The sequence below is a fragment of the Calidris pugnax genome, unplaced genomic scaffold (genome assembly GCF_001431845.1).
Source record: "Calidris pugnax isolate Ruff unplaced genomic scaffold, ASM143184v1 scaffold34, whole genome shotgun sequence".
Classification (NCBI taxonomy): domain Eukaryota; kingdom Metazoa; phylum Chordata; class Aves; order Charadriiformes; family Scolopacidae; genus Calidris; species Calidris pugnax.
Window position 1 is genome coordinate 4,920,240 of NW_015090771.1, and position 26,910 is coordinate 4,947,149.

General features: G+C 47.4%; 1 protein-coding gene across 1 annotated transcript in view; it reads right to left on the reverse strand.

Annotated features, from left to right (window-relative positions):
• Nucleotides 1-26,910, reverse strand: part of LEF1 (lymphoid enhancer-binding factor 1) — a 73,353-nt gene that overhangs the window by 22,858 nt on the left and 23,585 nt on the right. Inside the window, 2 exon segments of the mRNA XM_014940300.1 lie at nt 2,783-2,873; nt 7,498-7,630. Of these exon segments, the coding sequence (XP_014795786.1) occupies nt 2,783-2,873; nt 7,498-7,630 (224 nt within the window).

Consider the following 26,910-nt stretch of genomic DNA (forward strand, 5'->3'; position numbering starts at 1 on the left):
GTAGGGTCCAGGATAGAGGGTTCACACTTGGAGCACATTACTGGAAATGAACAGTGCTCAAAGGGAAGGGAAGAAAACAAAATTTAAAAAAAAAGGTGGAGAAGGTCTCAGAAGTGCTACCACACAGAAGGCAGCTGGAAGCCATACAGCACAAGGGACAGCTGGGTATGTCCTGCTGTCAGCGAGCGCTGCTGAACGCAGCACCGAGCCTTGTAAGATTGGATCTTGTCTCTCCTCTTCTTTCTCTTTTCCCTCTCCCCTCCCCTCAGCTTCTGCATCAAGAAACCATTCAGAAGAAATGATTGACCCCATATGGAAAACGAATGCCAGGAACTGCCTGGTGGTGGGGAGTCAGCTGGGCAGCAGCAAACAGGGAGGAGAGGGGGAAAAAAAAAAAAAAAAAAAAAAAAAAGAGAGACTCAATTACTTCCATATTTTAGTTTGATATCTAATAATAATTTGTCCCAAAAAGGCACGTGGCACTTCCTGAAAGATTTGCCAGCAATTCAGCATTTCACCATCTTCTGCCCTCTACTTTCTATGCCTATTGTCATCTGGATCATGTTTCCCTCCCATAAACACACTACAAAAAAAAAAAATAAAAACGATCTGCATCACTCATTGCATGGGCAGACATTAGTCAAGATACAGATTCTGAAGCACTGAAATTGTTGTTGACTTTCCCTCTTTCTTGGTCCGACAGATCTGAGGGGAAGTACCGATCCACCCCAAGCAGGCACGAAGCATCCTGCCAAATCCATTACTCTGAAAATACCACGTGTTTCCTCCAAAAGGAAAATGACACCCTGAATGACAGGGAAAGATCCCGAGAGGGCTATTATTAGCAAGAGCAGCAAAATCTCCCAATGAGAGAGGCTTCTCTCCATACAGAAACTGTAAAAAGCGGCAGACTACAAAAGTTTGTTCGCCATTTTGGTGCAGTTTCAAGACTTCCCCACACACACACACACTTCAAAGTTCCTTCTTACCTCCCTTCCGCTCACTAATTGCAATTTTGTTTATTAAAAATTTACATTTAATTCCTTGAGAGCTGTTTTCTGCTATCTTTCCAAATGCCAAGAGCCACAAATCTGAGCCATAAGAAATATACAGACTTCAAAGTGAAATCTACACACTTCAATTTCTGTACGTGTGTGAAAACCAGATTCAATTCATTTCAGAGATCGTCATTTTTTGATCTTTTTGACTAAAATAACGTATTAATTTCTTGCTGCAGCGACACTCTTATTTTGTAAATGCTGCAGCTGATTCAACAACAGCGAATGGTGTGAACATGCACCTTTTTGTCTGAAAAGAAGCTAAAAGATCTTACCAGCCAAGAGGTGGTGTTATCTGTCCAACCCCCCCTGGAGACAAGGGATAGAAGGTAGGGAGATCAGGAGCTGGAGGATGCCTGGACATGCCTGTTAAAGAGCACAGAAGAATGAATGACTTTCCCCTCAAAATACTACATGTGAGCTAATACAGCCAATCCTATGGTGGTGGTGGTGGTGCTTGAGGTAAGAAATAATATGTTCTTGGTTGGGGTTAAAAGCAAAAGGCTACCCATGCCACCTTTAAAATAATAAATAGCTTGCACACAATACTGCAATTCAAAGAGAAATAATGGCAAAAACAAAGTGGAAGGAGGGAATAAACGTATGGGTCAGAGCCTGTGCAAGTTTAGATCTCCTGTAAAGCGTGTGAGGGAATGCTGTCCTCCTCAATGGCTTCACCAAACCCGATCGGATCCTGAGGACCTCTTCTAACACAGCGTGAAACAAGAGGAAAATAAAGCGTCGTCAAAGAGGCAGTGCAGCAGAGCTATTAGATTAGGTAAATTGCTACTTGTACGTTTTCGCGGGTTCCCTTATGGATTCACAGATTTTGGAAACTTGCTACCACAGAGGATCAGTGGTTAATTAAGAATCATTTTCCGGCCTGTAATGGTCACACTTGATATGATTCATTTGGCTTCCAATTGTCACTCCAGCTCCAACTAAGCTCTTCATCAAGTTGACTCCTGTGGGCTCCAAGGTCAATCTGTTTTGCATTGGTAGTATTTCATGGAAAAATAAGAGTCCCATCAGAAATGATCCATCAGCTCACATTCCCCAGAACACAGAGTCCTACAACTGCAAGAATCACCTCAAGATTAAAGCTAATCCTCGTCCCAAAAGGGTCTGCGGTCTCCATTCTTCACCTAAAACCTCGTGCCCCCAGGAGACATGGAATTACAGTTGCAGAGGCCACAAAGACATCGGTTTATTTAAATGTGTTTGGGGAAGAGGGGGCTGAAGCAGAAGGAATTGTTAAGTCTACTTCTCATGTTAAATCAGCTGCTTTAAAAGGGCATTAAATATTTATGTGGTGACACTCCAAAGGTCCACAACTGAGTGTGTGCTACCTTGAGACTTGCTTTATAGACTGATGCTACTGATTTATTTCCCCCACCCCTGCTAGTTTGTATTTAAATCCTCTGAATTTAACTAAAAGATTTGAAGAATCTGCTATCTTTCCAAATGCCAAGAGCCACAAATCTGAGCCATAAGAAATATACAGACTTCAAAGTGAAATCTACACACTTCAATTTCTGTACGTGTGTGAAAACCAGATTCAATTCATTTCAGAGATCGTCATTTTTTGATCTTTTTGACTAAAATAACGTATTAATTTCTTGCTGCAGCGACACTCTTATTTTGTAAATGCTGCAGCTGATTCAACAACAGCGAATGGTGTGAACATGCACCTTTTTGTCTGAAAAGAAGCTAAAAGATCTTACCAGCCAAGAGGTGGTGTTATCTGTCCAACCCCCCCTGGAGACAAGGGATAGAAGGTAGGGAGATCAGGAGCTGGAGGATGCCTGGACATGCCTGTTAAAGAGCACAGAAGAATGAATGACTTTCCCCTCAAAATACTACACGTGAGCTAATACAGCCAATGCTATGGTGGTGGTGGTGCTTGAGGTAAGAAATAATATGTTCTTGGTTGGGGTTAAAAGCAAAAGGCTACCCATGCCACCTTTAAAATAATAAATAGCTTGCACACAATACTGCAATTCAAAGAGAAATAATGGCAAAAACAAAGTGGAAGGAGGGAATAAACGTATGGGTCAGAGCCTGTGCAAGTTTAGATCTCCTGTAAAGCGTGTGAGGGAATGCTGTCCTCCTCAATGGCTTCACCAAACCCGATCGGATCCTGAGGACCTCTTCTAACACAGCATGAAACAAGAGGAAAATAAAGCGTCGTCAAAGAGGCAGTGCAGCAGAGCTATTAGATTAGGTAAATTGCTACTTGTACGTTTTCGCGGGTTCCCTTATGGATTCACAGATTTTGGAAACTTGCTACCACAGAGGATCAGTGGTTAATTAAGAATCATTTTCCGGCCTGTAATGGTCACACTTGATATGATTCATTTGGCTTCCAATTGTCACTCCAGCTCCAACTAAGCTCTTCATCAAGTTGACTCCTGTGGGCTCCAAGGTCAATCTGTTTTGCATTGGTAGTATTTCATGGAAAAATAAGAGTCCCATCAGAAATGATCCATCAGCTCACATTCCCCAGAACACAGAGTCCTACAACTGCAAGAATCACCTCAAGATTAAAGCTAATCCTCGTCCCAAAAGGGTCTGCGGTCTCCATTCTTCACCTAAAACCTCGTGCCCCCAGGAGACATGGAATTACAGTTGCAGAGGCCACAAAGACATCGGTTTATTTAAATGTGTTTGGGGAAGAGGGGGCTGAAGCAGAAGGAATCGTTAAGTCTACTTCTCATGTTAAATCAGCTGCTTTAAAAGGGCATTAAATATTTATGTGGTGACACTCCAAAGGTCCACAACTGAGTGTGTGCTACCTTGAGACTTGCTTTATAGACTGATGCTACTGATTTATTTCCCCCACCCCTGCTAGTTTGTATTTAAATCCTCTGAATTTAACTAAAAGATTTGAAGAATATCTTTCAGGATTGTGCACAGAAGAGGATAGAAAACAACACTGGTGGTGTTACTATCTGGAAAAAGCTAGATTTTCAGACTTGGGACCACAATCTGAGGATCAGGTCTGTTGTCTTTTCAAAGGCATAAAACAGCTGGTGGCTGACAGGAGGGGGAATGCTTTATATATCCCAGGATTTTTTATGTGAGTTAAAAAAATAAAAGGTGAAAAACAAGCCCAGCCTCTCATCTCTGGTGACGCTCCTGGGAGTGTGAACACAGCCCTGCCCCTGCCAGACCAAGTTCTGTGCAAGGAGCCAGGCTGCTCCTTCCCCCAAAATCCACATTTCTGACCCATGGAGACAGTGCTGCTCCTTCAGCACCTTTGTCTCCATGGGCTTCCAGAAATAAGATTCTAGGAAAAATTACTAGGATTTTAGTAATTAGTGAGGATGCTAAATGACTTTGTCTATAAAAAAAAATATAAATTCTAACTTATTTCATGCTAGTGATACTTTTCTGCTTGCAGGGTGAATGAGAATAGAAAAGGGCAAATAGTATTTTGAAATTTACTTGAAACTCAGTATGGAGTATTATTTCCAGACAAATATTTTTACTTGAAACATCTTACTGTCTCCTGAAACTTGCAGTTTGGGTGTCATAAATACCCATTCTTCTTCATAGGCTGCAGGTAACACTTAGCAGTAGTAGTAGTGACTCTCAAATTTTCTCTTGAAACATCTTACTGTCTCCTGAAACTTGTAGTTTGGGTGTCATAAATACCCATTCTCCTTCATAGGCTGCAGATAACACTCAGCAGTAGTAGTAGTGACTCTCAAATTTTCTAGACAATTATAAATTATGTAGGAATATATTCACTAATCCATAAAAACCTCTTATTCTCAGCATTTCTCGTATATTTATATACCCCATTATTTTTAAGTAATGAGGTTTTATATTTTGTTGATTAATATATTCCTTTGATTTGTGGCACTGCAATCTCTCTTGAAGCTGGAAAGGGATTGCATCAGAGAAGATGCAACCTGGAGAGGGATTATGGCCTTAGAATGTGATAACCGAGCTGCAGCCTCCTCCAGAAGTCAAAGCAGTATTTCCAGTCTGTGTGTGTTTTGGGTCTATTAGAAAAAAAACCCCAAGAAATTAATGAATCTCTAAGCAACCAGTATTTTCAACAGAATGAAAATTAATACTTTGTGGAAAACATATCCAAAACTTGTGGCCCCTTAAGTGGGGGCTGTTAGCCAACTAATGCCCAGCAGGAACATATGCAGCTACCACACAGCCAGCACTCCCTGAAGCTTTTGCTCTCAGGAGAGCTAAGAAAAAAATAAAATAAAATAGATGGGAAGAAAGAAGAGGCTGCCTTTAGTAAGGCAGCGGCTGTGTGTCTGTCCTGACGTGCTTGGGGTGCAGGAGGCAGCACTGTGAGCAAGACACTGTGCCCCCCACCCCATCCCCGTTGCCTCCCTGCCTGGGGATTTCAGTGGGAGGAGGGCACCCTGGCGTCTGGGCAGACCCACAGTGGGAGGCAAGGACAGAAACAATGGTCAGAGGCGTTTGGCAGAGGACCTGAGGGAAAATTAAAAAAAAAAAAAAAAAATTAAAAAAATTAAATAAAATCCTCTCTTCACAGCAACTGCATGGGCCACTTTGCTGGGGCTGCTCCCACACGCCAGCGGCGCTGAGACAGGGAGCATGGAAAGACCACACACATCAAGGAGACTGTCACAGCCGAAACCAGAAGTCTCCAGCCCTCCTCATCCATCCTCATCTCCACCAGACGCTGTGCAAAGGGATTGAGAGCCCGTTCAGGAACACTGAAGGGGCACGAGCCCCCAGCAGAGCCCCTCTCCAGGCTTGTGCCCAGGGATGGGGACCCAAGCAGTGGCATGCACTGGGGCTGGAGATGGGAGAGGGCAGGATGGGCAGCAGAACCAACACACCAGATGTTGAGTTTGGGTCTGCAGGAGAGGAGTACAAAACCAAACCAGGGGTAATGGCCAAGAACTGGGGTGCAGGAAAGCAAAACCCATCACACAGTAAGTGAAACCTCTTGAGCTCACAAAATAGGGCAGCATTGGTGTGTGCTCCAGCTGCCACAGCCTGGGGCAAGAGGTGGAAATCCCATACTCTAACACACTCGTGACACCCATGGGATTTCAAGGAATGAACATGAATACCCTTCTCCTGGGCATTGACGCAAAGGAGGAAGACAAATGAGGACAGGAGGTCTCCATTTGCTTCTTCCAACTCTGGAAAAGATATTATACACGCATTTACAGGCCAGGCTTTCCAGGCAGAGTGCCTTTTGTGTTCCTGCTCCCTAAAAAAAAACAAACCCAACCAACCAACTAATCAACAAACAGCAAAAACCACAGGGCCATGGTATTTTCTGGATGTAGCCCGTGTTATTATCTGCAGAGCAAGGCCAAAATGAAAACTAGGCATTCAGGGAAAGTCAGAACTAAAAAAAAAGTCTCTCTCCCTGAACGATGGTGGCTCGACACCTTTCCAGTTGAACAGGACAACCGTGCATGTGGACGTGTGCCCAGGTAAAGCAAAACTTCATGAATTTGTCAACTAGGTGTCACACCACGTGGTGGACAAGTGTGTGCAGAAGCCCTGACAGACCTCACGCCCTCGCACTGAGAAAAGCCTTTGCTCCCCCTCCTCTCCTCGCCACCGGTTCTGTGCAGGCTTCTCCTCCTGAGGCTGCTTACCCAAATCCTGGCTTGGACCCATGCTGTCTGGGGTCAGTCCTCCCCTCAACACCCCTCCAACAACTGATGCACACCCTCTCCAGTTTCTGCATCCCAATGCAAGCAAACACACCTGGGGGAAACTTGTCAGCACTTCCCAGGAACCCACAGCCTGACTCACAGTGGGGCTGGTCGGACGCTCCCAGATGAAGAGCTGGGGGGCTTTTTTGTTTTAAGGAGTCCTAGGGGTGCAGAGAGAACTGACACCTGCAACTCCAGCACACAAAACGATGCTTTCTGTGGAAGGCAGTGGGCATCAGAAGGTTAAAACATGTCACGTTTGCAAAGCCTTGACCTGTGCAGGCTCGAAAGGGTATTTTATGGGCTATGCTCCAGTTATGCCAACCAATGTATGGAAGAATTCGTACAGCCAGAATACAAGGACATAAAATACAATTTTAAGTAAAAGGGAGAATGAAAATGTTTCAATAACACCATGACTGAAGTACTCTTCCCCCATTTTCAGGAAGGTGAGGGATGATTGCCGTTTCCGCATCCACATGCTGCAAGCCTGGGGCATAACAGGGGGTAGTGAGGACTGGCTGCTACTTACTGAGATTTTAAAAGATTTTGATGAGTAAAGCAAGCCCAAAGTTTCACATGAGAAAGAGCACAAAGATTTGAATGGCCAAGTTAAACATCAGCATCCTGGCAGAATCACCCTCTCTGAAAGCAGGCATGCACCCCTGGAACTCTCCCTCTGAAATATTAAGAATAAAGCCATATCAGCAGCATGGGGAGCAGTGGGACTGCTCTGCATCCCTGCCAGGATGGGACAGGCTCACCTTGTTTGGAGCTGACGTCGGAGGGGATGTGAGATGGGTGCGACCCCGGGGAAAAGTGCTCATCGCTGTAGGTGATAAGAGGGGTGAGGGGGTGAACCGCATGAGAAGGCTGTACCACTGGCACCTTGTTTGACTGCAAGAGAAGGAAAGAAAAAAAAAAAAAAAGAAATTAAATAGGGTTAGCGAAGCAGGACTTCTAAATTAATTAAAAAAAAAATACAATTTGTATTACTGAAGGTAGGGGGGACAACTGAGAGCTGCCACCGAAGGATGGCACAGCCTGCACCAGTGCTGAAGAAACCGTTCTGTTACAGCATCAGCATTAAAAAAAAAAAAAAAAGGTTTAAAGTGCATATCTCCAGCCTTAAAAGCAACACAAGCATCATCAGCGTTGCTCACTCCTCCTCTCCATCGCTCTCCTGTGCAACCACAGCACAGCGAGGAGGAGCCCCCAGCCTTGCCAGGGGGCAATGGCAGGCTTTGCCCCTTGGCAAGTTGTTTACAAACTCCACGTGACACCTCCTGCTCTGGGTAGTGGGTAACTAACTGAAGCGCCACCCTTAAAAGCCTAATTTCATATATAAGCGGTTGGCAGTGGCCTCTCAAAAGGGTCAGTTAGGGAGGAGACCTGCCCATGGCATGGGGATGGGCATGACACCAAGGAGACATCAGAAGTGCTATAAACACCCAAGCGGGTCCTGAAATGGGTACCATGTCCACACAGACCAAGGCACACACTTCCCATCGGCCCCTCCCACAGGGATTTTGGTGATGCTGCCCAAAAATCATGCTCTTGGACCAAGGCAGCAAGACAACGGGACTCATCCATCCCGATGAAACGCTGCCCTATTAACGCTGCTCGAAACACAAGTTGCTCTTCCCATGGCGGGATGAGATGGGGCAATAATGCCAGTGTGCAACAGGGACTATTAATTTGTACACTGCCACCCCGTACCATGCCCCTTAGCAAAAATAATTATGCCACAAACAGGTTTTTATAAAAATTTAAGAAAAAAAAAAGCAATAGTCCTTCAGAAAGAAACCCTGATAAAACTCAACAGTGACAGCCTGTCAAATACAAGAAGAGAGAGAAGAGAGAGAAGAGAGAGAAGAGAGAGAAGAGAGAGAAGAGAGAGAAGAGAGAGAAGAGAGAAGAATAATTTAGAAGCCCAATGAAATTAATTTTCTCACTATTGAAATCCCGGCACAAACAGATGTTAGGACAATACTCCAAGTACAAACCCAGGAATTCTCTGGCCTTTTAGAAGCAGAAGGGTTATTAAATGGACAACTCAATTTATTGTTAAGGCCGGTCGGAGTAGAGGAAAGGGAGCAAATGGGAACCAGCGCAGCGTTTTCTGCTTGCCTTGTTTCCAGAGCACCACCTTAAGGAACTTGCATTAGCAGGCAGTATCTTCTTAATGTCTGACCTATCCCTCCAGTCATATAGCTCAGAATCTGGTGCCATGAATTTTTGCTAAATTATGCTATCCTTGCTCTCCTCTTAATTTTACGGTTTTCAACACAGATTTGCTTTCCTGTGGGAAAGAGATAAGAACCTGAGGATTTTAATTTAAGCTCCGGCCTTGTCTTATATTTTGCAAGATGGAGAGAGAAAGCAGCGCCAGTAGGTGTTTTAAAGCCAACAAGCATTAGGTCCATTTTTGTGACCAAATAATAAAAGCAATAGGAATTCTCAATAATATATACGAGTGGAGTTGTGAAGGGGGTAGCTCAGACTGCTATTCATCTTCCCTGTCTGTATAAATTCAACAAAAAATAGATGCCAACAAATTTCAGACGCTTTACAAATCAGGCCTCGGTCTTGAGCTACAAGACTTGTGGGCCAGCCCACCATTCAGCAATTACTTTATCAACAATAAACTGTATACTATGAATAAAGATCAAGCAATAGATGTATTTAGGTCACACACACACGCAGCCGCTAATCAGCATTAATTTCTCAAAATTCAGTAATTAACATTTTGCATTGTACTGGATGTAATTGTCATGCACGCCCCTGGTATCAGGGTTACTCGCTGCCAGAAATCACCCATTTGTACTTTTGAGGAAGCCAATCCCCGTACTCCTCCTCGCTCTCCAGCATCCTGCAGATTTTATTTTATTTTTCTAATTCTCGGCACCTTATCCCCTAAGCCCGCAGCAGCGGCTTTCGACGGGCGGAGGAACCATGAGAAGTCAGGAGAAAAGCAAACCGCTTGTCAGCGGGCTTAAAATTAACATATGAACGGGCTGTATCGCCATTAAGAGCATTTAGGGGTCTTGAGGAGCCAGGAACTTAAAAAAACCCAAACCAAACCCAGCTAATAATAAATCACAAAAATGAAAAGGTCTCCAGCCTGCCTGAGCCACACCGCTTTGGGAGGACCTAGGAAGGTCCTCACCTGAAACCACCCAGCCATGCCACCGGAGGGGCACTTGGTGGGCACAAGCTGAGCCTCCCCCTTCCCTGTGGTCCCACCAAGGCAACCACACTGACTGACTGACAGGGGGAGAAAACACAGGGCGACAAGTACGAAACCAAACCAGGATGAGAAAGGCCTGATGACATATTTTCCAAAGGCCCTATGAAGTAGATTGGTTCTGCTGTGGCACCTGCCCCACAAGTCAACCCAGATGGGTTTTCTGGGCTCTCCTCCCAGAGAGGATTCAGGGCAGGAGACCAGCATCTTGTACACAGATCTGGATGCCGGTCTTGCAGCCCTCTCAACCCTCCCACCCCTGGGCCTGGGGCGAGGGGAGGAGCAGATTATAACCATAGAATCATAGAATGGTTAGAGTTGGAAGGGACCTTTAAAGATCATCAAGTTCCAACCCCCCTGCCATGGGCAGGGACACCTCCCACCAGACCAGGTTTTGATGCCAGTTGGTACCTAAGCAGGTTCTAGCAGATGAGAACACAATTCTCATTTCCAAAACAGTCTGAAGAACTTGGATGTTCACTGAAATGGTTCTTACACAGCTCTGATGCAGCGTTATGTGGTGTACTGCCACACTGCATCCATTTTGTCACCTTCAGTGAACTCTGGGCCTAAGTTTCTTCACAGGCCCTGGAAAGTGAAGGAAATTGCAAGTACAGCCTAGCTCAAGATCTACAAATCTGGGAAAAAAAACCCAACAAACAGCTAAAAATGTGGACTTACAGCTTGCAAAGTTGTGCAGATTTAAGGCACCTTATCACCCAGGTGTCTTAACCCGTTATGAACATTAAAGGTTAATGGCAAAAGGACCACATCCATTGGCCTCAGAACACCCAGCTATGCCTCACAGGAGCCGGCTCCAAGGGACACTCACTCCTGAGTGACTAAATCAGGACATCACTGCGTGATGGGTTTAGTGGCCCATCAGAGCTCTGGTCCCACAGCACAGTCTCTCAGCAGAGCCTGCAGTAGCATCCTTTGGGAACTGGCCTTGCACCCAAAGGAACGTTTCCTGGCCCCCCCGGAGCACTTCTGCTGCTTGGACGTTTGCTGAGCAGCTTGGCCCTCACAGCTGGTATCTTTTATTTCTCCCAAGCACGTGCTCAGGCTGAGGTGAGGCAGAGCTGGCAGGGGATGGTCCCCCAAAGGGACACCAACAGGGCAAACAGGCAGGGCTGGGAGAAAATACATCTACTGGAAACAGCAAGAGCTGAATTATTTGACCAGTTAGTACACAGATTAAGCTGCTATTCAGTTTTATGACTGACCTGAAAAAAAAACCACCAAAATTCCCAATGAAACATTAGTGGCAAAGGGTAAGAGCTCATGGGTCCAAGGACCCTGACCCAGCAGTAGGCATTACCCCAGCAGGAGCTTCTCCATGAACCAGACACTGACTTAAAACTATTGATGTGTGAAAAAATCACAGAATCACAGAATTGTTGGAATTGGAAGGGACCTCTAGAGATCATCTAGTCAACTCCCCTGCCAAAGCAGGATTGCCCAGAGCACATCACTCAGGATGGCATCCAGATGGGTCTTGAAGATCTCCAGAGAAGGTACTCCAGACTCCACGACCTTCCTGGGCAGCCTGTTCCAGGACTCTGCCACCCTCACCCAAAAGAAGTTCTTCCTCAGATTTGAGTGGAACTTCCCAAGTTCTAGCTTGTGGCTGTTGCCACTTGTCCTATCGCTGGAAACCGCTGAAAAGAGTCCAGCTCCATCATCCTTCAACCCACCCTTTAGTTACTTGAAGACAGACAGGAACAACCACCCAAATCAGTACAAGAGCGAATGTTTCTCTTGCAAACAGCAAACCCAGTCTGCAAGTGTCAGGCTTGAACCATCCTTGGGGGCATTTTTCCTCATTTTTGAAAAGCAAGACTGCCAGAAAACAACCAAAACCCAAGCCCTCCTCAGCTTCAGCCAAGGCTCGCACCTGCAAGGTATCCCATATGCCACAAGTGTGCAAAAACTATAAAAAGCCCGAGACAGCCATGGCAAAAATGCCTGTAGGTCAGCGCCAGGCGCGGCGGGCGGCTGGGAGCTCCCGCCGGAGCCAGGGGGGACCATTTGTTCCAGCTGCTGCACAGAGAAAGATATTAAATTAACGACCCTTCAAAGGACGCGCATCCCCAAAGGAGGTGGCGGGGAGGACGGGCAGAGAGGTTTGCAGGGAAGCGGGAGCAAGTGTGCCCATGCACGCAAGGCTCAAGCACCCCCGGGTCAACACCCAAAGAGGTCCCATGTCAGTTTCTTGGTTTGTTTTTCCTCTTTTCTTTAAACACAAAGCTGCTTCTATAAAGCCAAAAAAGGCCCCAGTCTGTCTACTCTTCCTCTCCTGTCAGCGAGTTGTGTGTTGGGTACAGGCACTAGCAGATGGTCTTCTCAATTCAGACTAAAATAAATCAATAAAAAAAAAAACACAAACAAAAACCAACAAAACTTCAGGAGAAATGCATGCATTCCCTTTTGTTCCTGAGAGAGAGGGTCATTTTGAAAAACACACGGCTCCAAGTTTTTGACAGCAAATGTTAAATTCAGGGGTGAAAACACAACAACAGACAGCTCTTCCCAAAAAAGCGCAACTCCAAACCCTTCCACTATTGCTACAGCACTACAGCCAAACAAAAGGACTTTTTGAAGGATTTGAGGATACCTTGACCTGAAAAGACAAGAAAAATGGGCTAAAAATTTGATGGATTTAACTTCTAGTTTCTAGAGTCCTGAAATCATCCTTAGGCAGAAGGTTTTAGCACAGCCAGAAGATGGTAGTTTCAGTTGTCCTCTCAAAATAGCTGTAGCATTTTAATGGCTAAACTAACTCTACATCTATGCCTTTGCTGACCATCTGTTGCAATAAAAATGCAAGACCCAAGAAGAACACACTTTTGGAGCAATGTCAAAACCAGGCCCGTGTCCTGCTTCAACACGGACCTGTCATCATGGACAAACTTTAGCACAGGGGGACCAGAAGTGGAGAGAGAGGAGGTAACAGTAAGGTGTTTGGGCCAGGACTAGTTGCCGAGAGATGAAACAAGCTAATACCACCAGCAATAATTGCAATTACAACGTGCCACCTCCCTGGGAGCTATCAAACAATCCCTTCCCATAGGCAACTTTGCAGAGACGCAGCAGGCCAAGTGTACAGAGTGCTCCGGTTACTCCCCCCCAGGTCCCCAGATAATTTCTTTAGAGCAAATAATTTTATCACAGAATCACAGAATATTCGTGGTTGGAAGGGGCCTTGAGATCATCCAGTCCAACCACAAAAAAAAACAACACAAAAACAAACCACCCCACAAACAGACACAAACCAACAATCCCGGGCACTAGAGCATGCCCTGAAGTGCCACATCTACACATTTCTTAAATCCCTTCAGGGATGGTGACTCCACCACCTCCCTGGGCAGGCTGTTCCAGGGCCTGACCACCCTCTCAGGAAAGTCATTCTTCCTAATATCTAATCTAAACCTCCCCTGCCCCAACTTCAGACCATTTCCTCTGCTCCTGGCATTATTCCCTTGGGAGAAGAGGCCAACCCCCACCTCTCTACACCCTCCTCTCAGGGAGTTGTAGAGGGCAATGAGGCCTCCCCTCAGCCTCCTCTTCTCCAAACTCAACATGCCCAATTCCCTCAGCCTCTGCTCATAGGACTTGTTCTCCAGACCCCTCACCAGCTTGGTGGCTCTCCTCTGGACACACTCCAGCACCTCAATGTCCTTCTTGTAGTGAGGGGCCCAGAACTGAACCCAGCCCTCGAGGTGAGGCCTCACCAGGGCCCAGTCCAGAGGCACCATCACTGCCCTGCTCCTGCTGGCCACGCTGTTCCTGACACAGGCCAGGATGCTGTTGGCCTTCTTGGCCACCTGGGCACACTGCTGGCTCATGTTAAGCCTTTATGTTCTTCTAGGCTCTCGACAGCAGAGATAGTTTTATGCTTAATTTTCAAAACGTCCTCCAGTCGTTAGACAGTGCAATTGGGAAAACGACATAGCAGAATGAGGAATGGTGGATCTGTAACCCTACTTCTTACCTCACCTGAAGCTAAAAGGAACAGGAAGGGAGAGCAGGCCACAAGGAACACCCCCGCTCACAGGAAACAGGGGCTTAGGAATATTGTGATTTATGAAAGCCAAATAAGAAAGGCGTAGTCTTTTTACCCTGCTTCACAGCTTGGCAATGGGAGGCCATTTATCTCGCTGACCTTTTGTGCTTACAAACAGCAGGGGTGACATCCCAGGGACTTGCCGCAGTAAGAAGGCGAAGCGAAATACTGCATCCACTTCGATGTGAAAGCTTTACAGCTCCACAACCTCTAACAGTTACTCAGAACAAAACTAGAATCAAAACCGCATGTTTCGGGAGGTAAACTGATGGCTAGCCAAGGTCAGGAGAAAAGTCCCCCTTTTCCTCATGTCCTGTACTTCAGCGCTTCACCTGGGCAGTTAAGTTATATTTAGTGATGTGAGCCAGGGAAAGGGAAAAAAAGAAAGTGACTTTAAGTCAGTTGTGGAAGGCTTCACGCAACTGCAGAGCGACAGTAGCCTTGGAGACCCCTGGGAGATGGAGAGAAGGTGCCAGCACGTCAGCAGGCGAAGGAGGCACCCAGGATCCTCGCTAGAGCTTCCCGTGGTTATTCAGGAGCAGGAAAAGTTTGTGACCCTTTTCCAGCCGCCCAGACTGCCTTGCCTTTTCGGGAAGCCCAGCAGCAATGCACAGGAAAGGCAGCTTCACAGCCGACGGCGCTGTGCCACAGTCCATGGCCACCAAGACCAACACCCAAAGAGAACAGGGGGTGTCACAGCCAGGAACGCAAGCAGCACGCGAGGAGAGGCAAGAGGAGGAGTTGGAGCAAACCCCTCCGCCTGAAGCCCAATAAAAACTTCTGTACAACAGCCAGGGGAGCATTGCAAAGAAAAGAGTAAATGCGATTTGATAAAGCCTGGGATAAGCATCTATCTAGACGGATTACAATCAGTAACCGGATTCAGGTTAATTGTGACTCCAGTGAGAAACCACCGAGCTAATGGCTTGTCTACATTCTTGTCTTTTTCCAACTTCTGCCCCCCCTGCTTCAATCTTGGAAATTAATATAGCACAACTGCGACAGGTTTTAGCTGAAAAGTTGTAATAAACATGAGTTCCCTCAAGACAGCTTTAAAAACATGGGTGTTGAATCTCTGACAGAAGCATGCTTTATTTCAAGTGTTCATTAAGCGCTGCCATTAAGTAAGTGATTAAAGCACACCCAGTATTAAAATAGCTCGATTAGAAATCCCCTGCTATCTCCGTTTTCTTCTCTCCCGTGACTTCTTAATTTGTTTGTTCTCGCCTGCTCGGGAAGGCTGTCGGGAGACCTGGAGCGCTGGCGAACCACGCGGGGAGCCAGGCAGGTCTTGCAAGGCTCCGATCGGAGGAAGACAAGCCCATTTCTATTTACATACTGCAAGTTCACATACACACAGATTACACTTAGCGTTGCACAGCCCATTAGTTTTAGAAATATGTGCTAATGACTGATAGGGCATTAAATTGCCAGCAAAGCCACATGCTTGCAGTGAAGGGTTTCCCTGTTAAAATATTTTGCAGCGTTTTATTTCGTTCTCCAAACTCAGCACCAGGTCCTCTCCCACAGCCATTAATTGCCAAGTAAATGCTCCACAATTTGCCAGCCAAGGCTCGTTTTAAGCTCTGGTTCCCACATGACAGTCTTTTTAACTTTGTAAATGCTCCATAATTTGCCAGCCAAGGCTCGTTTTAAGCTCTGGTTCCCACATGACAGTCTTTTTAACTTTGCCCATCCCGAGCAGTTCGTCATTTTCCTGATGTCAATGTGTGCACCAAAAAGCCCGCACCCAACAAGCGGCAACCTCCAGCATCAGATCACACGCTTGACCCCAGGGGTTGCTAAGCAGCCCCCAAAACCTGGTAAATGGGACCACTGGCACTGGGAATACTCTGGATGGCAACATGCCCCACGGGCAGTGGCTCCCAAGCCTGAATGCCACGCAGCATCCCTGCTCCAGCCTCGGGTATCCTTGTCACACACAAGCTGGTCCCACCAGCTGAAGAGGTGTTTTGCCCTGCTGTTTTCTGCCCTGCCCGCAGCCCTTTCTGTTCTCTGTTGGCCAAGGGGAACACAGGCACCACAATGTTTTAACAAGCCCAAGGTTGAGCCTCCGAGTCACAAGGGTCTGACTTATTAATTGCTTTGTTGATAAGGACTGCTGCCCTGAACCAGCAGAGGAAGCCCATGGGATATCAGAGAAACCAGTTCCCAGAGCGTGGCCACTAGCCCGGGGTGGTTCAGCAGGGGCATTATGTGCCAGAGACTCCCAGGGGTTTTTGGCAGGGGGGGAAGAGGGGAGACCATCCTGGTGTCACCTCTCATGCCATCTTCAGCTCTCCCCTGGGGACAACACTGCTATGGTTTCTGTCACCAGAGCCGTCTGCTGAGCTAAAACAAAGACACAAGCTTGTTTTGCTTGCCTCGAGGTTATCAGCATCCCTGCTCACACCAGCTTCAGCATCTTCTCCTCAGCCCTGTGAGCTAATGTGCCTCTCCCAGGCAAAGGGATGTGCTTTGGTCCAATATTCAAACCGGGGACTCCTCTGCACCCTCAAGCACTCACTCAAATCAAGCATGGAAACTGCTCAGGCAAGTGAAACACCATCTACTAGATAAACATGCAAGTTTTGTGTGAAAGCAGGCGGTCCAAAGGCAGCCTCTGAAGCCTGGCGTTCCTGTTCTGGCAGACAACGTGCGTCACAGGATGGGACGACTTTTCCTCATCGGCCTCCTCAGGTCCCACAGGATATGGACCGAGGCTCCTGAGGGAAATCGAGAAAAAAAACCCCGTCCTGCACCCTGGTGACAGGAAGATGCCTTTCAGCATCACACAGGCAATGGATCAAAAGTGCTTGAAAAAAGACCTCTGCTAAATGTATTTACATTAAGTCCATGCTACAGACTATTCAACACCACATGCCATAACAAAGACCATCTGAGGCCCAGAAGACTGAGAACTGGGTCAACTTCTCTTTGAGCAGCATTTTTTTTTAAGACGCGCTGAATAGAAATGTTCTTGATTAAGAAAATGTGAGAGCACGACATGCGTTGGGAAGATGGGAAGACATCTGAGCTCTCTCTCATAGAAGGTAAGGACAAGGGCTCAGACACCCCATGCAAGCACCTGACACACCTTTATGTGTCCAAAACCTCTGTTCACCACGCCTGAATTTACAACTTTGAGGCTGACCAGGGAGTAACTGCATACTTAATAGCAAAACAGAGATGATTTACACACCTTTATTGTGTCCAAAACCTCTGTTCACCATGCCTGAATTTGCAACTTTGAGGCTGACCAGGGAGAAACTGCATACTTAATAGCAAAACAGAGATGAAGCTGTGCTGGCCACGCTACCCAACATGACTGAAATTTTTGGAAGCGCCCCTGCATCATCCACCTTCTGAAAAACGGGGCAGGAGGGGAAATGAATGTTAAGAAAGAGGAGTTTGATGACATCAATGACTCCTTGGCTGGTCCTTGGCCCTAGCAAGCCCCGCTCCCCACCACACCATCATTGATGAAAGGCTCCCCTGGGGAAATCACCACTGAGGCCAGCAGGGCTGGATGTCATCGACACAAGGGGTCACTCAGCGGATGATGGGGTATGAAGGAAGCACCAGAGGGGCCACTTTCTCCAAATTCGAGGCACCCAGGCATTGCTGACCCTGCATATGCACTGGGAAAAGTTTTCATGAAACTTCCCTGAGTCCAGCTAAACCGTATTAACAGATTTATCCAATAACATGCAAATTCAGGTTTTAATGAAAAGTCTTAAGTCCCAGCTCTAAGTGATTTGGACTTTTCTGCTAATGGCATCTGCTAATGACCAAAGATTTAATGCATCAAGTCTTAGCATACATCAGTGCAAACAATATAACCATTTAGTGGAGGTAAAAAGTCATCTCATTAGACATCCATCATTGGATGTGGGCAAGATGGTCCAAAGGCTTAAAATAAAATATTCATTTTTAAACTAAAAAAGAAAAAATCCCCAAAAACGTACAAATGATTAGGCCAAAAGTAGCAGTCTGCTAAAGCTTCACTGGGATTGAAAATGCAAACTGCAATGTTTATCTGGAGGTAAAACGCATTTGCAAGTACTTAATTTCTGCAGCACTGTTCCACAGAAGGCAAAACCAATTTTAACAGGAATTAAAGCAATAGGGCCCTCCAGAAACAGGATGTCTCTTAGACAGGTTATTTGAACCATCAGTAGAAGGTCACAACAGGAATTATTTCTTTACCACATTGTGCAAGACGATTTCAGTACAAACAAAAGTGTTGAAAAGCTACTAACTTAGTTTTATAGATCAGTCCCGCGGGGGTTCATCACGTCAACGAGACACAAAAACATGCCCTAAAATTACATTTCTGTGTAGCTAAAAATACAAGAAAATCCCAGCACACAGCTAAGGATGAGCAAAGAGCGACTTGAACACGGCACGGGCTCAAAGGAGCAGGGCTGCAAACACTTCTTTTGGTCCAAACCATCGATGCTGAATGTTTCATTTGAACTCTTGATGTAAACAGGACAAATAATGTACTGCAAAACACTGCTGGACGCTGAGCTATGGACACATAATCTAAAGGCTCGGTATTTTTAGTCCCATTTGCCAAACAGCATCTCAGAAGATAAAAAAAAAACAATGGGCCCGTGCAAGCTGCCAGCCTGTTTGCAGGAGAAGCAGAAAAAGGAAGGGAAGATGAGGTACCCAGAAAAGATGGAGTACCCCACCTTTGGGCCTGCTGTCTCCCCGGGCAGCATAGGAAAGGTATTTTTTCCTCCTCTCCAACAAAAGCAGAGATGGCAACCCCACAGCAAGCCTTGCCTCCAGCTGCAGAGAGCAGTCAACAAAGGAGCCCTGAAAGGATGCTTCCACATTGGCTTTGGGGCTACCTCAGTCCATGCTGGAATCTCTCCAGTGGCTGAGGTGGCCCCAGCTTGGGCAGCCTGTGAGATATGGAGGGGGAAACAAGGAGAAACGTGGGGTTCACCTGCTCCCCCTTTCCCACCCCACTCAATTTGGTCTCTTACCACTAAGCTCTTTCCCTCAGTTGGCCACAGGGCTTAAAAAAGGGTTGCTGGTATGCACAACACACGTGATGCCTTTTAAATCCTGCGTAGGATATTTCTGCCTGCTGCTAGACTTTTTTTTTTTTTTAATTCAAGAGCTGCCCTTTAAAATTTAAAAATCACTCTTAAAAGGAAAAAAAAAAAAAAAACACACTCAGCCCACAACCTAAGTTTTGTGCAGCAGGCACCTACATCCTCATAAAAGCCCTGGGCTGCACTTTATAACATGGGCAGAAGTCTAAACATCGTAAAAAAGAGCCTAAATTGCCAGATTGCCCAAGTCTCCAGTAAATCACCCTTCCAGATGGGCTTACGGCTGCACACAGAGCCCTGCTAGTAGCAACGGGTCACCCCGCAATTATATTTCAATCCTACTAAACTCAACAAAGATTATATGAGAGTTATGCTCGATTTCATTAAAGAGGCACTTCCGAAGTTTACCGTCACCCCGTCATTACCAACGGTTTGATTTTTTCATGCAATTAGCGCTCCCCTGTGCAATTAACTCCCCCCTGAAGCGTGGCGGAGGAAGGGGTGGACGATTTCTTATCCCAACTGCATCCCTCCCCAATACTTTTCATGGCAATAAAGGCCGCGCTTGGGAGAAACACGGCCGCGTTAAAACGCCGCAAAACACCACTAAACAATTTATCGGGCAAAAAACGAGCTCAGGCCAGGAGAGCTTGGGGAAGCATTCAGTCCTTCTCCCCCCTCCACTGCCAGAGATACCCAAATGCAAGGCTAACCCCTTTCTTTTTTGGGGTGGGCACACGAGGTACCTACCCGAGCCCTGCCTGTTGCATTCGTGCTGCCGTGGGGCGGTAAAACCCCCAATTTTAAATTTTAAATTAAAATTTCAAATTTTTTAATACTTTTTCTTTATTTCCCCCCTCCTTCTCTCTTTCCTCCGCTCCCAGCAGAACTGGGAAGCTCCCTCCCCATTCCCAGCAGGGTATTTTGGAGGCCAGGACCCTCCCCTCTCCCCTGCAGAGGGAGCACGCTTTTTTAGCTTTATGCTCTGGGATCTGAGGATCATCTGGAGGTTGGGTGGCAGAGATCAGTGCTACACACAAGACACATTTTCGGGTTTCTCGAGCGGCCACATGTCCGCAGCCAGTTTGCCACATTTATTTGCAGACGTGGTAAATCTTAACTGCCCCTTTATTCAAGAAACAAGCTGCAAGATAGATGCCCCAGACCTTTAAACAAGGAATTAAGTGTTCTGTTCTAAAAAAAAAAAAATAAAAAAAATTATTTTCCCCTTCCCTGGTAGTAAGTTCCCTTGCTGTGTAGCATCGTGTGCTGCCGGAGAGAAAACACATCTAGGTCTCTCTTACTCTTATCCTATACCTAGGATAAGGCTACCTCACTTAAAAATAAAAATCACCCCAAATTTCAGGCTGTTAAAGTGCTTCCATCATCTCACAGGTGCTGGATCACAGCCAAGATGCTACCACACCATAAAATACAGACAGAAGCAGCCCCCCCCACTGCCTTTCGTGTCATTTCAGTGCCTGTGCCCGAGGACAAAAGCTGGCAAAACCACCACAGCACACCAACCAGCTGGGCTCGGGACAGTCAGACCCCCTGCCACAGCAGAGGTGGGACTGTGAGCCATGGGGTGAGCCCCTGTTACCCCAAATCCAGCCCCTCACGCCACCGAACTAGCACAGATGCAAAAATACAGTATCTAGAGATGGGATTTGCTTGTCTCAAGCATCTCTTCCTTCCTCTCACCCTCCCCAAACCTCCCTGTCCGTGCACGAGCTGCTCACGGGGCACCACCAGCTCAAAATAAGTAATTAAACACCGGTCTATCAAAAGAGTGAGAAAACCATATCCTCTTGCAGGAAAGATACTGCGGACAATTTCTCATACGCCCCAGTATTTCGGAACTCACCGTTTGCATCACTTGCACAAAACTAGGAGCTGAGAACATTACAAGAGGAACTCCTTTGGGGTGGCACAGAGACAGAGCACAGCTTTTCTCAGCACCGAGCTCTCTTGCATTAAGTCACAGGAAGGAAATGCTGCCTCCCCCACAAAATCATTTTCTTTAAAAAAAAAACAAAAAAACACAACCAAAAAAAAACCAAAAACCAAAAAGCACCTTTCCTCTTCAGAAAACCCAGGCCAGGTGTTACATGCTCTCGACATCAAGCTAAGGCCAGGCTGGCTAATCTGTAGGCTCACTCGTTAACGAGATAAAGGATTTCAGTGTGGTGTGGCAGCCTGGGCTGTGGGAGCCGTGGGCTGGAGGAGTGCTGCCGGCAGCCGAGTGTCACTCCTGGAGGAATGCCTGACCTTTCCCGGGGCTTTGATCATGCTGGCTCGCAGCGTGAGATAACCAGCCCTTTGCAGAATCCGGAGGTAATAAAAAAAGCAGCTTTGAGGCCTCATGTTTTTGCAGGGAAATACTTACCTGCGTTCCCAGCACGCTGCCCAGTCCCCACTGCCACCCTCCCCAGATACCAGCCTGCTGTCAATCAGGGGAATCACACAAAGCATTCAGGTGAGGGTTTTTAGCTCTCAGTTAATTTCTCTTAATTGAAGAGGGTGCTTCCATATCACTCTTACAGAAGAGACACACACAGGGACTCAAAAAAGAGCAGAGCAACGTTAAGTACGGTCTCCAATTAGTATGCGATTAGGCTGTAAGTAGGATAATAGGAGGAGAAATTTTGTACCTTACACAAACAAGATAGCAAAAGAGACAGATAAAAGCACAGAAGGGCCATAAAGCTTTATCCCCAGTTCCCCTCTGAACACCCAACCCATACAGAAAGGACTGGATTTGCTGAGGGTTTTTTGTTTGTGTGTAATTATTTTAAAGGGGAGGGGAGGGTGTCTTTCTCATGACAGTCATGACAGTTCATGATGGGCAATTTAAACAAGCCAGTGTAGCACCACGTTAGTAAAGCATGAAACACCTGGAGCCCTGGGTTGAATGTGCCTAATTTGTAAGTGATAATTAGATGAGTCTTGAATACTTCTTTTACTGAGTCGATGCAAGCACTGTGGCCCCCCAGCCTGCTTTTGGTCACCAACCTAGAGAAGTTCGCCAGGTCTTCTCAGTGCTAGGGCTGTTCTGTCTGGCTTTGTTCGGGCCACTGCGGTAGGGTCTCTGAAGTTGGAGCTCCCGTTCCTCGGTGCTCGAGGAAGGAGGCACGGGGCTGGCTCTGCAGCACTCCTCGGCTGCAAGCAGGCTGATGCCAAACCCAGCAGACCTGGATAAGTTACCCCTCTGGGGGGGGGAAAAAAAAGTTGTGCTCAGCTAGGCTGTCTTCCTCACGGGGGTTAACTATGTAGATTTCAGATGCAAATTTTACTTTAGGGCAGGCTTTATGGTATTAAGAGTCTCTTTTTCAGCCTTCTGAAATTTCATATGTATACATGCTAGAGCTCTCTCATCTCTGTTAATTGGGTTTTGTGGAATTTCTAGGCCTGGGGGCCAAGGGGGGAGGGCCGCTGATTAAAGCGCGGCGTGCAGAAGTGGATGCAGAAGTGTTGCACGGTAACAGGAGGGAGACTGAATTCCTCCGAGCTACCTGCCTTCACGTGTGCACCCTGCCTGCTGCTCCTGAGGAGCCTTGTCTTTCCCCCTGCCCTTCCTGAGGGTGTGAGGATGGCTCCTGCCCTCTCGGCTGGGCATCGCGGGGAGGATGCTCGCCCCCGGCTCCTCTGGTTGCACAAATGGATTTTTAAGAGATTTTGAGGCTGGTCCACAGCTGCATTTGCTTATTGCACAGTGCTGGTGCCCTCGCTGCGGAGCTGAACTGGGTCGTCTCCCCACAGCCCTAACCCCGAAGTGGTGGAGACAGGGGGCAGTGGGAACCCACACCCCTGACCTACACCCTTCAGGACAATCGAAGAGGAATGAAAGGACATTTAATCTCCCTTCTTGCCCTTTTATAACCCAGCATGCACACTTCTGTTATTATTTGGAAGTTTTTCTGAGGTTTTGTTGCCTTTTTATTCTTACAAATATCCTGAAATTCACGTAGTTGCTTCAAGATTATCCTTACACAGAGCTTATGCAGGGGAATGTTGTCAGAGTGTGTGAGGCTGTGATGCCTGAACTGATGAGATGTGTGTGTGTGTGTCCCCTTCTGCCCGTGTGTTTCCATCTGTCCCCACAAACGAGGGCACAGAAAATACCCGTTCCTGCATTTGGCCGAACTGTATCTCTCCACACATGAGGATCCAGTCCAGGAGGTTGCTTGCTGGAGCTAAATGCAGATATTCACACACCCATTATAAATGCAGTCTAGTTTCATTTTTAACCCACAGGAGGGTGTGGAGGGAGAAGACATCAAAGCATGGACACAGGCTACCCTGGCATTCTGGGCGTGCAATTTTATCTTCCCCTCATTTCTCTCCTCTCCAAACCAGCTGCTACAACTATCATGATGCTTGCCCTCCGGCCAGTATGCTGGAAAACTGGCTTCCAAGGCAGTCATTAATCTCTCCCCATTACCCAGCTGGCACAGGATTTTTGCTTTAGATCAGAGAGGAGAGTCAGCTCCGTGCCCTCCGAAAAACCAGTGGCAGCTCCCGTGGCCAGGCGTGCCAGCCACCCATCGGGCCACCGCGCCAAGGGATGCAGAGGGGTAGAACCCCGAAGGAAGATGGGCACCCCAGATCGTCGATGTGCGTTAAAATAAAACCTGCCCGTCAGCAGTGACGGTGAGAAGAAGGGCTAGGCATCCTCAGGGGAAGGTGGCTCGGATCAGAGCTAAGTTTAGAGGCTGACTTCTGGCATAGCAATAGCAGCAGAGAGCAGCCCTGATGTATGTGAGTTATGCAAGTGAAATGAAGATGCATGTAAAACCTCCAGCAGGAAAACGCGGCTCAACAACATTACGGCCTTTTTATACGGCCGTGGGGTTTCGGCCCATCTGAGGTAAGAGGGCTGAAAATACACAGATAGGTACCTCGTATGCTGAGAACACACAATTAAGAATAAAGCACACAAATGAGAATAAGGCAAGCTTAGAAAGTAACGACGCACGCCACCGCAAGTGTGTTCGGGAGATAAAGTAACAAGAAGTGTGGTTTGTACAAGTACCACCTGAAAAAGCAGCCATTTTACCATTTACACTGGGACAAAAATAATTTTTTCAGAGAATAGGGTGGGTTTTTTTCCTGTGTGTGTGGCTGGGGTGATTCATACCTGTCCTGTCACATCCTCTCAGTAATACTGCTCATTTGCTACTGTAAGAGGGGAACAACAGAGCCCACCAAGCGGCCTGTGTATACGTACATAAACTTGCATTTGATCTGTCAGTAGGACTGTAGGTTCCCCCAAGAAGAAGAAACACACAGGCAAGTTTTTGATCTTCCTTAAAGTATCGCTTATCTCAGCTTTTGTTTGTTTTCTGTTTTTCGGGTGTGGGGTAGCATCTGATGTGAATGCCACCCACCGTAAGCTATCTAGGCAACGAAACAATCATCAGAAACCATCGCTGGAACAAAAATAGCAGCACCTTTCTCTCCCTTGCCTCCCCTGGCCACGGGCCACATGCAGCACCGTACTGCCAGCATGTGCAGCTACAAGTATATTTTGCACATCACAAACTCCGAGGTGCTAAGGATGGGTCTCCCATCATCACCTTGCACTCCGACACTTGTCAGGAATCCTTCCTGATGACTACCAGAAGAAGCAGCCCTTCCCAAGCAGCCATGGAGCAGGGAGGGATCCCCCAGGCTGCTGGAAAGCTGCTGCCCGTGGTACAACCAGGTGAGTGAGCATCTGATGGATGAGAAGCTGGACACGAGCAGGCAATGTGCACTCACAGCCCAGAAGGCCAATCACATCCCAGGCTGCATCAAAAGATGCATTGCTAGCAGGTCCAGAGAGGTGATTCTGCCACTTTGCTCTGCTCTGGTGAGACCTCACCTGGAGAACTGTATCCAGCTCTGGAGCCCTCAATATAGGAAGGATATGGACCTGATGGAGCGGGTCCAGAGGAGGGCCATGAAAATGCTCAGGGGTTTGGAGCACCTCTACTATGAGGACAAGCTGAGGGAGCTGGGGTTGTTCAGCCTGGAGAAGAGGAGGCTCCGGGGAGACCTAATAGTGGCCTTCCAGTACCTGAGAGAGGCCTACAGGAAGGCTGGGGAGAGCCTGTTTACAAAGGCCTGCAGTGACAGGACAAGGGGAAATGGCTTTAAGCTGGAGAAGTGCAGATTTAGATTGGAGATTAGGAACAAGTTCTTTACTATGAGGGTGATGGAGCACTGGAACAGGTTGCCCAGGGAGGCAGTTGAGGCCTCTTTCCTGGAGATATTCAAGGCGAGGCTCGACGAGGCCCTGGGCAACCTGGTCTAGTTGGGGGTGTCCCTGCCCACTGTGGGGACGTTGGACTAGATGACCTTTGGAGGTCCCTTCTGGCCAGGACCACTCTATGATTCTATGATTCTATGATCCTATGATGTACAGCAACAGCTCAAAACAGTTGGCTGCCCAAGTCTCCATCTTCTCACCCCCAAATCCTAACATGGATAGGGGAAGTGGTCTGGAAGGGAACTACCTGAGGTTACACATCAAACCAACCTTCGCCCACGCTTACGGCTTAGTCCCTCTAAACTCTGGAGCACACTGGCCAACAGTGGCCACACCTGAGCCAGGGGGAGAGCTCTCCAAGCAGCTATGCTTCATACCAGCTTCCAGAGGGGAGAGAAAGGACAAAAAAACCCCCAGTGGCCAGGTGGACTAAGAAGCTCCTAATTAGCAGGAGGCAGCAATCAGCTGCTACATTTTGCAGGAGCTGGTGGGGCGAACACACAGCGCGGTGGGGCCACCAGCAAGCACCATGTGAGCTCTCCGTCCCCAGCACATCCTTCCTCCCTGGGAAAGGAAGACACGAACCCCTGGGAAGCCCAGCTGTGGGGTCTGTGGCTGAAACCCTGCAGGGTTCCTGCTGAACAAGACACTTAAAATGCAGGCTAAAAATAGGGTCCGCGCTGGTGCTGTATGTAGCGGGAGGGTACATGCTTTTGGAAGGGCCGTTGTCCCCCTCCAGCAGCAGACGGGCATCCCCTCGGGATGGTCCCACATACGGGCACCCAGCAGGAGCATGCCTCAGGAGAGCTGCATTTTCTGAGGGAAAAGTGAAATCAAGCCGGCCCTGCACCTGTGCCACAAGTTGATGCTTTCTTCCCTGTGCCCGGGTTTTTCTACCTGTGTTAAGCGGGATAATGGGCATCGTGTTCTTCATGAAGGACTTAAAGATACATGCTTCATCTCAGAAGCCAGGAGAGCCAGGCATGGCTGTAGAAAGGAATATTTAATAAGGGCCATCGGAAATTTGTCAGCTAGTGAAAACACAAAATCTCCTCCTGTCAAAACCCTTGACTAACCATCTCCCAAGTGAAACAAGTAAAACACCCATCTGCCGGCTGGACCGCCTAGACTGGGAGGTGATTCTTTCCCTCTACTCTGTCCTGGTGAGGCCACAACTGGAATCCTGCGTCCAGTTCTGGGCTCCCCAGTTCAAGAGAGACAGGAAAGGACTGGAGAGAGTCCAGCGTAGGGCAACAAAGATGATGGAGGGATCGGAGCATCTCCCTGATGAGGAAAGGCTGAGAGAGCTGGGACTCTTTAGCCTGAAGAAGAGAAGGCTGAGGGGAGACCTTATTAATGCTGACAAGTATCTAAAGGGGGGGTTGAGGGAGGATGGATTCGGAACCACTCTTTTCAGTGGTTTCCAGCGACAGGACAAGGGGCAATGGGCACAAGCTAGAACATGGGAAGTTCCACTCCAATGTGAGGAAGAACTTCTTTCGGGTGAGGGTACCAGAGCCCTGGAACAGGCTGCCCAGG